The 17,532-nt window shown below is 39.3% G+C and overlaps 1 protein-coding gene across 1 annotated transcript in view; it reads right to left on the bottom strand.

The window, feature by feature from the left end:
• Positions 1-16,600, bottom strand: part of PSMD14 (proteasome 26S subunit, non-ATPase 14) — a 47,368-nt gene extending 30,768 nt beyond the window's left edge. The window contains exons 1-3 of the mRNA XM_030454508.1: positions 16,480-16,600; positions 11,343-11,430; positions 8,466-8,517 (exon numbers count right to left, since the gene is read on the bottom strand). Coding sequence (XP_030310368.1) covers positions 8,466-8,513 — 48 coding nt within the window. The 5' untranslated portion in view covers positions 8,514-8,517; positions 11,343-11,430; positions 16,480-16,600. The remainder of the gene's footprint in view (positions 1-8,465; positions 8,518-11,342; positions 11,431-16,479) is intronic.
• Between the last annotated feature and the right edge of the window lie 932 nt (positions 16,601-17,532).

Raw genomic sequence — 17,532 nt, 5'->3', positions numbered from 1 at the left:
TATCCTACTCAGCTATCAGTAATCCCTCTTCCATTTCATGGAAGAGGTACAGTAACACACCAAAATTGGCACATGCAGGGTTTCCCATATACTTGTGTAACACAATGTGTTTTCCTTATCTATTTGCCCAAATTGTCAAAACTTAAAAGGTCTTTTACAAAAAACAGCACCCTTGTTTTCCAATACCGCCATTGAAAATATTCTCCAAGACTGAGGCTTAAAGTTTTCTAGGAAAAAAAAAACACAACAAAACACTACCAGGATTTGGCATCAAATAATGCTAACTGAATTTATTTTGAAATGAGGTAAATTTAGTTTTACTGCAATGTACTTTAGAGAATGTCATTCAACTTTGTCTAGTTTTTATTAGAAAGAAATATTCATTACCCAATATTAACATGTATTCATGACAAAGTTATTTACATATATCATCTTGATGCAATTTGCAATAGTCCGACCTTGTGCAATGTTGCCAACACAATCATTGCATGAAATAGCTCCTTAGTTGTAATTTTTCCTGGCTCTAGCATTTCCTCTCTTTATCCCATACAATCTACAAAATCATTGGGACACACAAAAAAATCAAAGGAAAATATGGTGTATCACTGCAGTTAGTATTCTTTATTACCAAGTACAGTGACAATTTGGACTAGATAAGCTTTAAAGATCCCTTCCAACTCAAACCATTCCAAGACATAACATGAGGGAAACAAGAGAAAACCTCAGGAAGTTGTCCACTGAAAAAACTATTGCCTTTCACAACTTCAAGCTACTGGGAAAAAAGAAAAACCAGAAAATACAAAGGTTAGTTTCACTCCAGAATAAATCCAGGACTAACCATTTATCTACTCCTATCACCATTACAGAAGTTATTAGGATGTAGAAATGAGATCCTCAAGACCGATAAGTCAGAATTGGTATTTTGTCTGCTTCCAGAAGTCTTGTTTTAATGCAGATTTTTAATTACTTTATTCTAGACACAGTTCTGCCATGAAGGCAAGGTAGTACTTTCTACAGCAGAACAGTTAAAAGTGATTTACTCAATACATAAAATAATGCACTGGGTTTTCACACACAAACAAAAAAAGCCCCACAAAAACAAAACCAATACCACTATTAATACAAGAACAACACTCCTCTACAATTTTCCTGGAAATTTGTAGTCTTCTACAGGAAGAAAACACAAGCCTTTGTTCAAAGGTCCTGCATGATACAATATTAAGTTACAATTAAGCATTGCAACTTAATATTCAATAGCATGAGATTTCAGAAAGAGGAAATAATTTTTAAGATAAATAAACTAAATTGATCACTGCAAGGGGCCTCTTTGCTGCTTACAGAAAGGAACATTACAAGTAAAAAGGTGTAACACAAAAGGCTGTAAGATGTCTGCTCTTGTTTAGACTTTTTTTCCCCCCCCCCTGTTCTTTCTCATTATGGCTGCACTCATTTCCTTGTCCAAGTGCCTTTGTCTTTTCTGGGGAAAGTCGGCTGGACCACACTTGTAATTAAATTGGAGAGAAACTAATTGCCTAATTAATAGAAATAAGGAAGTTTAAGATTTGAGGCCAAGAAGAGGAAGCTAAAATTGGTTTCCAGAGTTCACTTACTAAAAAAACAGTATATTAGAGGAAGCTGATAATGCTCAGGCACTTATTTATTTTTAGTTTCATGTTTGTGATTATTATGTAAAGTATCACGGTGGTGCAGCCCATCATACTTTAAGGCAGCTTCTATATCACAAAGTATGCATTAATTTTAAGTATCATATGACTGTTCTTAAAGAAATTCCAGCAAGTTTCTCTCTGTCTCTTACATTAGCACTTTCAGACAAAAGTCACTTATAATCACTTAATTGTGTTTCAAGTGTAGAAGAACTACACCCAGGCTTCAGCAATCCCCAACAACTTTAAAATAAGCCTACAATTCTCATGGAGCTCTCACTTTCTCCAGTGTAAGTAAGCAGACCCAAACCACACTGGTACCCTAAATTTGAAGCTTTCAGTTCAACAGCTCTGTATTTAAACACTAACCAATGCAGTAAAATACTCCAGGAAATAAAAGAGGACAGTTTACTGTATCTAAGATGTTCTTTTCCTCCTTTTTCCGTTTCTCACGGAGAAAATTTTTTTCTCTTTAAAAATGTTGATAGCTTCTGGGGACAAGAAGAACTGGAATAACCTACTCATATTGTACACCATCTCATCTACTAGGAGGTATACTGAAATTTGAGAAATACTAACATTCTTAGTACTTGAGAATTATGCTGGAAAATGTCTCAGAAGCAATGATACAGAAATGATGTGCAATTTTAAGAGCTATAATTCAGTTTTATTTTCCTGGTGGAGTTATTTCAAAAGTAGTATCTGAAGCTTCAAATGAAGCAGACAATAAATAGTGTATTACCACGAGTCCCACCATATAAAGCATCTATGTGGAGACACAGGAAGGAGTCATGCAAATGCAACAGATAAGATACCAAAACACTCTATAGCTTTGCAAAGGAAAAAGGGCTTCATTAAAGGCAACACATTTGCACCCTTCAAACTAGACACCAACCTGTTCCAAGAATCAATTAACCAAAACAATTTTCAAAAAGATATTAAGGTGTTGCAGATTTTTCTGGTTGGGTTTTGGTTTTTTTTTTTTTTGGGGGGGGGGGAATGGGGGTGTTTGTTTGAGTTTGTTTTGGTTTTGAGGTTATTTGTTGCTGCTGGTGGGTTTTGGTTTGTTTTTTATACAAGGAATTTTAGGATGCACATTAGCCAGCTAGAAAACATCATTTACTTTAAGACACACATCAGCTTAATGAAGCAAATCAAGCAGACTTGCATTTAATTGTTAATTAGGGATGATCTACACTGAGTCTGACCCTCCTTCACCTGCCAGATCTCCATCTCTTATTCTGAAGCCCTGCAGAATACTGAGCCAGTAGTGCTCTTTTCTAATAGCCATCCTGGCTAGATCAGCAGAGGAAACAGAACTTTAGATCAGTGGCAGGTCTCCCAAGTTCCCACAGTGCCACAGATTTACTAAATGGGATCAGCATGTTCTAAAAAGCTATGATAATATGAGGGAAAAAGGTTCCACAGCATCAAGCAGTGCGATGCTTGAAACCTCATAATCAAAGTGACAGTTTTCAAGTGCCATTTACAATGCCCTAATCTGGAAACATCCCAGCTAACCCATCTGATCAACTGTTTCACAGATGGAAGCACTTGATGGCTAATTGGCAAGTCCATTACTCAAATAAAATAGCTATCTGCACTTTTATTTTCTATATTCCAAGTCAAGGTGTAAAAACTCCTTCTAAGACACAAGTCACTTCTCCGTCACTCCCTCCATCCCCATTTGGATGTTTTCCCTTTCCCTCTGATATTAATTATGTTTGGTCAGAAATACAAAATCAGTTTTATTTTCAATTTATTGCACTAGAATTTTCAAAAAATTACCAAGTAATGAAAAATTATTTCAACAGCATTTTAAATTAATTAATTATTTCACTGCTTCCTATCACATCTGGATTCAGATAAACAGGATGTGTTAGCATGAACAAGAACTTGTACAGCTTGGATTATCATTCTGCAAGTGTTGCAGAGTGAAAGATCTACTAAAAATGCACTTAATTTGCTCACTCTTAAATGGTATCCAGTAAGACTGCCTAATAAAGGCATATGTGGAACTGATTTCACTAGCAAACAATAGTTCACTTACAAAATGAAGAGGAGTGTTTCTCCAAATTCCTGCCTGGTACATGCAGAAGAATGGTTTTACATACCCCACAAAGCCTGTTAATTTGTCTGCAGCAAATGTACAATGCAAAGCTAAGTATTAAATCATTAGTGAAACTCTGTGATAGGCACTATTTCAGGGCACTGAACAGGAAGATTAAAAAAAAAAAAATAAAAAAAAAGAACCAGGAAAGGGAGGATAATAAAACAAAACCAAACAAAAAATTTACAAACATGACAAGGGGCATGGGGAGAAAGAGGGGAGATCACAGAGGAGAAAGAAAACAAAGACATTGCCAAAATCCAAACTCACATGAACCATAGAAGTGAAACTAAAGTAATAAGCATTTTGTTTGGGACATCACAACACTTTCAAATTTTAATTGCTAACCTCATCTTTTTAAAAGAAAACTTCAATTGCTCATTCTTCTTATATGCATATAATACAGCAGAAAAAAGCCTAGAAAAGCCTACTATACCAGGCATGTAAGACAATTTCTGCATGAAGCAGAGTTACAAAGAAGGGTTTATTTATTGTATTAAGTTCAAAACTAAACTTGGTTACCTTCCCATACAACAAAACCAACAAAGCTAATGACAAGTTTGCTGCCAGAAAATACTGTAGATAGCTTATGTGATGCCAAAAGCTACCAAATTCTCTTCCCTCCTCCCTCATCCACCTGCTGCCCCATGAAGCCAGTGTTTGGCTCATCTAAGACAAAAAGAAAGGAAATGGCTCAAAAATTTTAAGCCACAAGCCACCTGAAGGAAAGTTTATAGCTAAAATATCACTTGAAGATCAGTTCCTTAAAGTTTTGTTTATAATCCACAGGAAGACAGACTTCGGGTTTTAGCCCCAGCCACATTGGGACAGTTCAACATCAGCCACTCAACAGCATACCACATTAGCAAGTAGTGAGAAAAGAATAATTAATTCACTGAATGCAGCTTTCAAGTGGAATACAAAGACGTGAAGAGAAAGTTGCAAAAATATGAATCCAAGAGCACTTGGGACAACGCATTTGAGTTAATAACCCTGGATATACACACACTCTGGGGAGGGAAAGGCTGGAGAGCAGCCCTCTGGAAAGGGATCTGTGGGTTCTGGTCAACAGCATGAGCCAACAGTGTACCCTGGTAGCCAGAAAGGCAAATCAAGTCCTGGGGTGCATCAAGCAAGACATTGCTACCTGGTCAAGGGAGGAGACTGTCCTACTTTACTCTGCACTGGTGCAGCCCAATCTCGAGCACTGTGTGCAGTGTTGGGTGCCACAGTACAAAAAGGATAGAGAGCCATTAGAGTGCCCAGAGGAGGGCTACAGGGCTGGTGAAGGGTTTAGAAGGAAAGCCATAAGAGGAGTGGCTAAAGGCACTTGGTACATTCAGCCTGCAGAAGTCTGAGGGGAGACCTCATCCCAGCTTACTGCTTCCTTAACTAGGGAAGGAGAAGAAGCAGGCACCTCTTCTCTCTGGTGATCAACATTATGACTCGAAGGAATGGTAGGAAGATGTGTGGGGGAAAGTTTAGGTTTGATATTAGGAAAAAGTTTTTCACCCAGAGGGTGGTTGGGCAGTGGAACAGGCTCCCCAGGGAATGAGTTATGGCACCAACCCTGTCTGAGTTCAGGAAGAATTTGCTCTCAGGCACATGGTGTGATTCTTGGGGTGCCCTACACAGGGACAGGAGTTGGACTTGATGATCCTTGTGGGTCCTTTCCAACTCAGCAGATTCTTTAAGTTTGGAAATGAAGAACAAACAAACAAACAAAAAACCCCACAAAACCAAAAGCAAACAAACCAAAATAATAAGATGTGGTTCTACGAAGGGGAAAGAGCTGAGTAAGTGCCATTGAAGGAGCAAAGGCAAGTAAGTGAGAAAATTCTCCTTGGTAGAGATCAAACAGGAACTGTGTTGACCAAGCATTTGCTGTTAGTTGAACAGTAGTTACAAAAGCAAATCAGAGTGCTAGTAGACCTTATGTGATGCAGTCCTCTTGCTAAGCAAACCCCCAGCTAAAAGAAGAAAAAAAAAAATCCCCAAATTGTGTTATAAAATTACTCTGGCAATCACAGAATGGTTTGGGGGTGGCTTAAAGATCATACAGTTCCACCTCTATGACCCTCTCCACTAGACCAGGTTGTTCAAAGCCTAATCCAACCTGACTTAGAACACTTCAAGGGAAGGGGTATCCACAACTTCTCTGGGCTGTTTCTTCCTAATACCCAATATAAATCTACCCTCTTTCAGCTTCCTACCACTCCATGCCCTTTTAAAAAAGTCCCTCTCTAGCTTTCCTGCAGGCTGCTTGAAGTACTGGAAGGTGTTCTAAGGTCTCTCTGGAGCCTTCTCTTCACCAGCCTGTATTCACCAGAGAGGTGCTTCAGCCCTCTGAACATCTCTGTGGCCATCCTCTGGACATGCTCCATGAGCTCCATGTCTTTCTTATGTTAAGGACCTCAGAACCAGATGCCATACTCCTGGTGTGGCCTCACAAGAGCCGAGTAGAGGAGGATCACCTCCCTCCACCTGCTGGTCATGCTTCTTTTCATGCAGCCCAAGATACAGTTGCCTTTCTGGGCTGCAAGCACACATTGCTGGCTCAGGCTGAGCATCAATCAACAGCCCCAAGTCCTCCCCTCAGGGCTGCTCTCAATCCATTGTCTGCAAAGCCTGTGTTTGTACTTGGAATCACCCCAACCCATGTGCAGGACCTTGCACTTGGTTTTGTTGAATGCTTCTCTTTCTATAAAACTATACACAGAGATGATTCCTATGTTAGCAAGAATGACTCACTCAATGGATATTTTTACTTTGTTCAATCTTAAAAGCAAAACCTCTAAAGAAAGAACAACTATGACACACCAATAAGAAAACCAAAAAGCTTTGTTCAGGTCTTCAAAATACTCTAATGCAGACAAATGGACAAATTATGTCCAAGAAATATCTGACTTCTCTCTTTCACCTCAAAGCAATCTGATTCACTCTGGATTATCTTGCAATCTCAATTAGCAATTAATATTCAGAAGAGAAGTTTGATCATCCATTGAAGCATCAAATTTTAAGGACACAAAATTACTCTTTTTGCAAAGCCTTTCTGCTGATTGAGTAAACCAGAAGATTAGGAAAGTAAAGTTATCCAGTGCAAGCAACAACTTTCATAAAGAGCAACTCAGTTTTCTGCCTTTGCTTTTTTTAATTCAACACTTATTCATCAACTCATTTAAGAGACAATTCCATATTTAAATGAACGTGGAGCAGCTTTGCAGGCCAAAGCTGCCACAAGAGTTCAGCAAGCTACTTCTTAATGTTATGTTCTATTGTCTGCCACAATTTTCTATCAAGCTTTAAGTTAAAACTGAGAAATTCAGAAGCAGCAGAGAGTTAGCTGTAAATTTGAAAAACAGCTTTAATATGCGTCAAGTTCAGAGAGGACTAAGAAGTGAAAGCTTGAGTGATTAGACTGCGCAGATGTTAAAAAAATGAAGTCATGAAGCAGGCTGGCAGCTCAGAGAACAAGAGAACTGTTTAAGAAAGTGAAACTAAAAATAACTGAGGGCTGCTTGAACATTCACTAAGAGAGCGTGAATAGAATTTTAGCTATAAAAAGGGGAAAAAAATATGCATCAAAAGTTACAAGCTTATTTGGCAAAATACCTAGAGGCTGTAAATCAGATTAGAATATTTCAACAAATACTTCAATATTAAACCACTCCTTTTGTAGCTATACTGGACACAAACACACTACACACAACCAAAAGCAGCTGTGGGTTCAGCAATTTCAGTCATCCCAGAAACAAACTCTCATACACATCATGAAGCCTGAGACAAACAGAACCGATTTCTCCAGAAAAACAAGAGTCTGGATTAGCAAGTCAGAACAGCCCCAGAGGTAGATGAGGAAAGCAGAAAAAGGCCAACTATTGCCAAGACTATGAAGGAAATCACAGTGGAGTCCTTTCCTTAAGTAAATACATCTTCCTACAAGCTTCAAAGAAGTTCCTATTTTTTTTTCCTTGCATCCACAGTAGTTGGCACAATGTAGTAAGATCAGCTTGGTTTTATTTTTGAAGACTGCTGGCTGCAGCAGTTGGACAAGGTAAAGAGCACTGTCACTTGGTTCTAGTTGTGGGAGAAGTCATACAGCGTGTGTAGGTCTCCCACTGGAACATGACAGCTGGCAGGGAGACCTTTTGGCTCAGTAGTGTTACAGAAGTGAAGACAACAGAAGACACAATACAACCCACATAGAGGTGATTACAGCTACCTGCAAGCGATAAATTCAGCTAACATTTCTTCTAGAATTTTACATATACTTCAGTATTTCATAATGTCCATCACAATGCCAAGGATATTAAATATATAATTTACAAAGGAGCAACTGGGTATGCTCAGCCTTTTAGATCAATCTTCATGTTCTGAAAATCCATGTTATTAGAAATGAACTTCTATTTTATTATGTTTCTGGTGCTTTTCAATCTAAACTGGAAAACGTTCAGACACCAAACAAAAGATGTAAAAACATTTTTTAACCTTGTGCCAACATAAGTTGATACTGAAAAAACCTCAGTTGGGCTAAGTGACAATGATTTTTATACATTTACATAGCATCTCTAGAGTCAGAGATTATGACCATAAACTGTTTTGGGTTTTTTTAATGCTGTTTTTAAATATAACAAAAAGAACACCCCAAGAGTTAATCTTAAAGAGAAGATAATCACAAGCAAAATACTAACCTGTCCCAGCCCAGGCATACCTCCTCCAAGTCGCAGAAGTCTATCCATATTTCTAGAAAAACAGAAACAAAGGAAAAATGTTCCCAAATGTTTACTAAATTGTTATCTATGTAATTCACCTTCAGACACTCAGCATGTCAAAAATATTGGTGGTAATTACAACACAACATCAGACTTCCTGTTAATTAACACCACATATTAATTCAAGAAGCTGTCTTCCATGCTAATTAACAGACCTTGTTTTATTGCTTTGGTTTTGGGCTATCCCCATTTCTGAAGACTACTCTCATCAAACTTTTCAAAACTTTCCTATCATTCAGTTAAATGGGGGATTTTTGTTACTGCTTAATAACAGCACCTACATCCAGGAACTTATGAGATATACAAATAAATTTAATATGATTTCTTCAGAAAGCATTAATAAAAATGTGAAAGTAAGGATTTTAGCATCCTCATTAGTACGTTCTGCACTAATTAACTTACAGCTTGTCAGTTATCATCAAAACTACATGTGAAAGACACTGAGCAGATTATGGATCTATGAATTAGCATCAAAAGCTTTTTTTTAATGAATTCATTATACTAAAAGAAATACTGTAAAGTAAACATACAATGTGTATATAGTTAGACCACTAGTGACAGTACAGTCATTTAATACATTCCCAGTGATGTATGTGCCATTGCTTTAGTGCAAGAGTTTTCCAATCAATGCAAGTCATTACATTTAAAAAAAGCTTTTCTATCTTGAAACTTTCAAAGGAGCAATCTCAAGGAATAAGAATTGTTAAGGTGCCCAAATAAAAAAAAATAGAGTCATCTTCATTTCTCAGCAGATTATTCACTTTCTATTCTTGAAAAGTGATCTATTATTTAATTGTGGATATGACTAAGGGTTCTAGCTCAGCTGTAACAGACCTTTATCTTGCTTACTTGGCTTTTACAACTTTAGTTTTATACAACAAAACTCAGTGACAAAATAAAAAGCCACTACTGAATATTACTTCTTAAACCACTGCTTCCAGCAAATCAAGACATTTACAAGGGTTACAAAAATTACTAAATTCTACTAGCTTATTCTGTTTGTGAAATGAAGATACAAAGTAAAGCATCAGAAACTATAATCTTAATTACACAAGTTTTACTACAACACACAAAACCTGTTCAGATGATAGAAGAGCAACTGAGAACATCAAGAAATGACATTTCCAAAATACACTCATCCTCCACATAGATGTTACCTTACACATAAGAAAATTATATGCCTAATTTCAACAGATTGCATTAACAATAGTAATTCAAGATCCTTCTTTAAAAATTAATTATGTACAACAACATATAATGTATATTGAAAAATAATTTTGCACTGAATAGTAAACATAAAAGTCTTTACATTGAATGGAAATGTCATCTCATTAATGCTTCTAAAATTTGCTACCATTTTTACTGGCTAGGTACTAACAGGCTTTGTTTCAGGCTTTCTGAAGTTTTACAGAAATACTCCAAGCTTCTTGTTAACACTCAAAGAGGCAGAATTTGAACCAGACACAAGATGAGATTCTTTAACTCCTACTTTAATTAAGTATGGAATGTCACCCATTTCAAACAATATTTGAGACACGTGAATCAATAACACTTGTTCTAACAAGCTATTAGCTTCATTTTATTTACTTCCTTGATTTTGTGCCACATTCAAACTCAACAACTACAGCTTCAACTAACAATAACTACTTTCTTAAAGTTACCTTGGCACTATATAAATTAAAAAGGAAATAAAGGGTCAATGGTAATGCTTTTCAGTCACTGAAACCAAGCTTCTTTACTACAGGCAAAAGCTGCACACGAAGTGCATACAGTTTTCTATCCTTAACTACAACAATTTCAAATCACATGTAAGATTTCCATGGAAAGGTTAAATTGGTGTTTAAAGCTATTATGTAAGCACATGGTAAATGACTTCAGTAAAACAGTTAAAAGTACAAATTTAACAAACACATCTTATTTTACCCCTCTGTGGTAGATACTCCTCCATTGAAACCCACAATGATTCATCTTTCATGACACTAGTGAGGGCTGAAGAGTAGCTAAGAAGTAGATTTAAACTACTAAAATTATAACTTTAATCAATCATGGTTGTACATTTATTTTAAGAAACTCAGTCTCTACAACTGGCAACTATAAAATTGGCCCCTCCTACTACAGCAACTTCCATAAGCTGATGTGTACCTATGCACATTTAAGAAATAATATTGAAAACCAAAACCTATTAACTTTAGCAGGTGAAAAGCAATAGCTGTTACCAGTTCATTAATATTGTATTTACATCATCTATTCCAATTTCTAACCTAACAGAATAGTACATCATTTACAGAAGAACAAACCATTTATCAGCATAACTTTCCAGGTTTTGGAACAAGAAAATCTCATTGTTTTACAGAACTGAAGAAACGTAGCATTTCCTGCTTGACTATCAGACTAGCCACTGAACTGAAGATGTTCAGATTTTCAAGCCAATAGCACAGAGAAAAAAATCTCCACTAACCAGTTCTAAATGCACTGCATTTTACAAGCACCATGGCTTGACTCTGGTTAGAGCTTTGGCAACTGAAACTTTCTCACTTGTAACTGAAGGTGTGGGTTATGGTATATCTAGACCTAAACATATTTGTTTGTATAAACATCTGAAAAAATTCAGGTCAGTGATCCAAATTAAACCCAATCTTAACGTTTACTAATCTACTATGCCCAAATATTATTTAATAAATGGAATTTATGTATGGAGTAATGTTTTTGTAAACTTTAGAACAGCTTGAGCTGGGGTTTTTTTTTAGACCTTAATTAAGATAACTTAAGCATTTACAAGAAATACGCATTTCTAACCTGGTGCTCAGCAAGAGGTGAATGCAGAACAAACCCAGGAGCAGCTCCTACTTTTTGACTATAAAGATGTTGCCAGAAGGTCTCTTTCCTATAGAAGAAAATAGAAAGAAGGGGAAGGGTAAAAAAAACAGTAAAATTTAGAAACAGTAGTAACATATGTAAGAAACAAAAAACAACAACAACAACAAAAACAACAACAAAACCCCACAAAAACCCACCAAAACATTACATCAATGACCTGTGAAAGGACAAGGCACCACTGAGGAATGACCCAAAGAATGTTTTTTGGTTTGGGGTTTTTTTTGTTTGTTTGTACCATATAATTATTGGAAGTGGTACGTGCCATGTCTTGCTCAAGTATCTATAACACTAAAAGAAGCTTCCAAGTTTCCCAAAATTACTTGGAAGTATTAAGTATTTTAGCAACCTGTTTAAGCATTTGAAAACTAATCAATAATTTAAAATGCTGTTAGAAACTGAAATTATGGTTCTTTATTACTATTCTATAAGATTTTGCTGGAGCTAAGATGACCTAAGGACAAAGGAGAGGAGCAGTCCTGCTTATTTCTTGAAGTGTAATTGGTGTCTCTGGAAAAGTCCCAGAGGCCCTTAGGTTTGCCTGAATTCTGGTTGAGAAAGGATACTTAACATTCAGCCTTGGACTTAAAAGTCCTGTTATCCTCCTCCCAGAGAACAATGCCCATTAATTGCATCTACTCAGGCACTTGTAGTGCAGTGTTTTAAAACAGATCCTTTAAGTGATCTGTGGCCATGATTTGATAGACATTTTTTTTCAATGTCAACGTTAACATAAGGAGCAGTGGGGAAGCTGCTGCTGCTGCTTACCAACTTGATGCTGCTTTCTCAGTATTGCCAGAACAGCCATTTGTGCAGCCTTGCAGTAAACTGATAGGCTAACAAAAATGTTGTTTTTAACCCTGTTCACTTCACTTCTCTGGAGGAATCACACTGCATCCCAGAAACAGTTGTCTTAGCATAGAAGAAAAAGATGTCTTGGAAGAGATGATTTGCTTCTATTGATAACCCTGATTCCATAAGACGTTTACGTCAATTCATTCTCTAAACTAAAGCTGCCCAAAGCTTTGGGGCTTAGGCTTTTTCTGTGGGTTTTTTTTTTTGGTTGGTTTGTTTTTTTCCGGTACCCGAGGTAATCTAAGAGACTATTCTGGACCTCATCTCAAAGGACACAAGAGCAAAAGAAGATGATTTAATCTTCCTGGAAAGTTGAAGGATAAAAAACAAGACAGAGTGTCTCAGCTGAGACCAGCTGGGGTGGAATCCCACTAACCAGTCAGGAGTTGTTACATTACTGTAGCTTTTACTCAGGGAAATTAATCAGGAGAGATCAAGTGAGAGGACCACAACAGCCAGAACTTAATACAGGCTGCAACAGAATTTCAGCCAGTTCACAAGCAGGCTTCAGAGTTGCAACCCAATTGACTGCTGCAAAGTGCAAAAGGTTAAGTTTTGATTATACACTTTCTGGTTGTTTTTCCTATATACACATACATACTTGCATAATAAATACATAAAACCACAGAAACTAAACAAGTAGTTCACAGTAAACCCTGCTTCCTTTCCTTTCAAAGTCAGCAAAAGGTATTTTGATATTTCTGTCTGTCTGCAAGGAGTTCACAGTCTCTGTTTAAAGAGAAGCTTCAAGAAATTAGTATTTGTAGCAAGTAGTTCTATATTGGGAGACTGCAGAAGGTCAGTTAAAATCATAACAAACTTGCATTTTGGTGCATTGAAGAATGTGGGTGACAAGAACTCATCACTGAAATCAGTGTGGCCACTGATGATGGTTTATTAAAAAAAAAAAGTTAAGCAGCTTCTCTACTTGTGGATGTACATGACTGCAAAACTCCAGTCACGGGATGGTATTAAAAAAAATTTTTTTAAAAAAACCAAAATTTCCATAATTGCAATTTTCTTTTAACTGCTCTGGCCCCCAGAGGGAAAAGTCTGAGGTTATTACTAATGCAGTGGAAGTATACATAGAGCATCTTAAAACTGATCTGAAAACAGAATATTTTTTAAATGCCATATTTGTTCATAATACTACAGTTAGGTAACTGTAATAACTGGCAAGAGCCGACCATTTCAAGAACACAGCTTCACCATTCAGTTGTTGGTTACAACTTTCAAGTTGCTCAAATGTTGACTTAAATGATGACTTTTAATGGCAAAAACATTTTTCCTTAGGTAACATGGGGATGAAATTATATAAATTCATTATGCACAAGTGTATACATATAGGTATAAACCAATAGCTACTGTGCTTATACTTGGCATGTCTCAGCATGTATTTTGAAATAAAGTTGAAACACAGTCTTAAATTACTGTCTCTCTTTGCATGAGACACATGAGTTTCACACTACAGTGCACTATTTTTATCTAGCATTAACACTCCATGATGAGATCCCTGAAGGAAACAGGGTTCTCCTAGGTTGACAATTTTTTGAGTTAGGGAAAAAAAAAAAAAAAATCGAAATTAGCTTCAACATACATGGAAGAGAAAACATTGGCTACTAAACTGCCCTATTTGAGGGGAGTATCAAGCTAGGCTCAGGTGGCAGCAATTTTCTCCACACTTTGCAATTTGTAGACTGACTTCATGCAAATAATTTCATCTTTGGTAAACTCAGTTTCTCCACCTGAGACTACATACTAAGCTGTATTACCACTTCCAGACCTACTGTTGAGAAGTTCCACATAGTAGATGGATTAATTAAATTACTGACTAAATTAAATATTAATAATTTAAAAATTAATTTAGTTAACTATTTTCCTTTTATTTTCCTTTAGCAACTAAAGAAATCGATTTTTGTTTTTTTGCTGCAACAATTTCCACTTCACTAAGGACAGTAAAGGGCTACTAAAGTAAATTAGTATTGGGATTGCACCTTGCAGAGAAACATTGTTTCACCAAGAAAAGTACAAAAACTCCCTGCAGGCAAAGTAATCCAGCACTGAATGAAACACTTCAACCACAACAGACACTTCACATAGGAAAACCAGGGGCTGAGTCTATCTTCTAATGTACTTTGTGTGAAAAGAGAAAAAAAAATACCAGTAATTTTGAGTAATCTGATCATTAACGCTAAAGATTAACCCTGCCATGAATGAATGCAGCCTCGGCAATGCAAGTCCAGAGCTACATTACTATTTTGTTTCCATTATGTGCTCAGCTCTACAAACCCGAGTTTCTGTACTGTATGGACCTGAACGCCAACAGACCTTGCTGAACGATGCAAGTTAGCAACGCAAGTTAACTTCTTGGACTCTGTTTTCTGATTTCCAGTGCCACAGCAAACTAAATTCTACTACATTCACTGCCGAGATGGAGTTACCAAAGCCAGACCTAAGCAGACTGCTCTTGAGCTACTTAAATACATCCACAGTAACCTCACAAGCAAGGGAAGAATTATTAAAAAAACAAAACAACACATCAAAAACACAGCAGCACAGAAACACACAAAACTCATTCTATACCTGAAGTAATAAGCTTCTCTGAAATTTGCAGGGGGATAAACACACAACTGTTGCAGAACCACCCTCTGCGACCAACTACTGCAAGTACTCATCACACCAATTTTCTATTATTCAAGGTCTACCTGTCCTCTCCCATCATCCCAGAAATTATGGGATAATTGTAGCTGCTATTAGTACACACTCCATGTGTGTCAAGGTTGAATTACTTCCAAGAAAGTTTACAAAGTAACTTATAATCCGGTATTATTTAACATTAATTTTGAAGTATGCTCTAAATTCTCATTTTCTTAGCCACAGATATCAGAAGAATATCCCTGATGTTGTATCTTATAACAGCTGATGAAACACAAATTTGACATTAAGCTATTGTCAAAACCTAGTTACTCAAAGTCACATTACGTGATTCAGAACCAATTCACTTGAAAGTAAATTTCTGAATTTCTTCACAAACACAGATTTTTTTTCCTTGTTTCCATAACACAAGTCCACAAACTGCTCTTCTCAACAGAAATCTTCCAGATATAATCCCTATAGCTAATGTATCTAGCACACCTTACACTCACAGAGGGTGAAAGTTTTAACTAGTACAAAGCTGTCAGACTTTTCAGCTTGCCTACTGTCTTTTCAGCCATACACAGCTTTCAAAAACGTTGGCATATTTTTTCCCTGAAATAGTAATTCTCAATCCGCATTGTTTTTCAGGTTTCCTACAGTGTACAAGTTGTACAACTTTAATGAATGACATCACCACACTTTCAGATTTGTCAGCTGTTTACAAGAATCCACCTACATCACATAAATTTGTTCCAAAAACAATACACAAGTCTGCTGTACCATTCCTAACACGGATTAAAGATTTCTTCACATATCCCTGCCAGAGCTTGGCCTCCGCCTACACCTCCCCCCTCCCTCCGTAACTCGAGTTCTACGCTGCTGGGGATCGTCGCAATGCTTCGCTGGAGAAACAGCAGCGTTTCAATCAGTGAAGTCCCTCTGATGGGTAACAGATTGCTGCTGCCCGCAGAATAAACTGGCGCTCGGAGATACAGCCTGCCGCACTTGGCGCCCCGAGACACCACCAGCCAGCGGCTGCAGCCCCCCCAGCCACCACGGCTGCTCTCGGCCGGGGAGGAGGCAGGGCCGCAACAGGACACTGAGGCGCCTAGGCCCAGGCTGGCTGCTCCAGCGCCGGGCGCTGGTCCTGCACCGCTGCCCAGGGCCCGGCCGCCTCGCTCCGCCTGCTCGCAGCCACCCCACCCCAGCACCGCCGCGTCCCGAAAGCGCCCAAACTTCCTTCGGACGCAACCAGAACAAACACGGGCAGGCACGGCCGACCCTATGGGGCACGGCCCGACCCTCGCCCTGGCCGGTGCCACACGGGGAAAAAAAACGCTCCCCGGGGCTTCCAGCCCAGCCCCGACCCCCCCTCCGAGGCAAGGGACGGCGCCGCTCCTGTCCTCACCGCCCGCCTGCCCTTCCGGCGCTCGGGCCCAGTCCCCGCGGGCCCCGCTCCGGCTGCCGCCATGCAGAGGCCGCCCCGCGCCGCAGCGAGGCCTCCACGGGCCGCGCCGGTCCCCCGGGGATCCCTGTAAGGAGGGCGCCCGCCCCGTCGGGTCCTCACCTCGCGTGGAGCCCTCCCCGGCCGCGCCGCCTGGGCCCGGGCCGCCGTGAATCAGCCGGATTTCATTCAAACCGAGTCCGCCCAGGCCGCCGCGACGACTTCCGGGTTCAAAGGGCACGCGACGGGGGCTTCCGGTCCCTCAGGCCGGGGTGGTGGGGGAGCTGGGAGCCATGGCAACGCAGGGCGCCCGGGGATGGCGCGTGCCGGCGGTGGGCCCACGCTTTGCGACCGCGCCCGGGAGCGGGTGCAGCCGTTAAACCGCCCTCTGCCGCGGCCGTTAAACCGCCCTCTGCCCCGCCGCGGGCGGTGTCGGCCTCTCTCTCCAGGGCGGAGCAACCAAGGAGGCCTCTCCCGGCTGTCACGGGGCACGTACGCAGCGGCGGCCCCCTTCCGTGCAGGCCCTCCAGACCCAGGGACGGCGAAACCAGAGGGCGAGTTGTGGCCTTGGTCTGAGGCCACCGAGAGCCTGGTGGCGTTAGTGAGAAGGCCTCTGAGATGCTCCTGAGGCCGTGGGATGCTATGGTCGCGCCACCGTTGTCCATTGTGCTTTCTGGATTGTGCACTGCCATCCATATGTCACTGTCAGTGGGAGCTTTGAGGAAAAGAGACCTTCAGAGGGACATCGTCTCTAAGTGACACTGAATGGACAGTGGCATGTGCTGAGCTGAAGGAATTGAACTGCTTTGCTGTAAACTGCTCTGGGTTAACTTTGTCCATACCTCAAAATCAATTTGCAGTAAAATGGCACCTCTGGTCAAATAACTAAGCAATAGGTTGGCAGAACCAATGACCGTGTAATCAGATCAGTAAAGGAGTTGTTGTAGTAGAAACAGTACCAAATGTACTCCTCTCAAAAATGTTACAGCAAATACAATTTAGAGAAGAGTAATGAGAATGGTCATATGTATAAAAACAGCAAAACAAAAATTGAAGAGTCAGAATTTTTGCTGTACAAAGAAGACAGGAAATAATCAGATAAAACCATGCATGGTGATGAATGATGCAAAGAAGCAACTGGAATTTCTATTACTCCTATGTTAACACAAGAAAAAA

This window comes from Calypte anna, chromosome 7 (genome assembly GCF_003957555.1).
Source record: "Calypte anna isolate BGI_N300 chromosome 7, bCalAnn1_v1.p, whole genome shotgun sequence".
Lineage (NCBI taxonomy): Eukaryota > Metazoa > Chordata > Aves > Apodiformes > Trochilidae > Calypte > Calypte anna.
The sequence above is the reverse complement of the archived record's forward strand: the minus strand, read 5'-3'. Positions and strand labels throughout refer to the sequence as shown.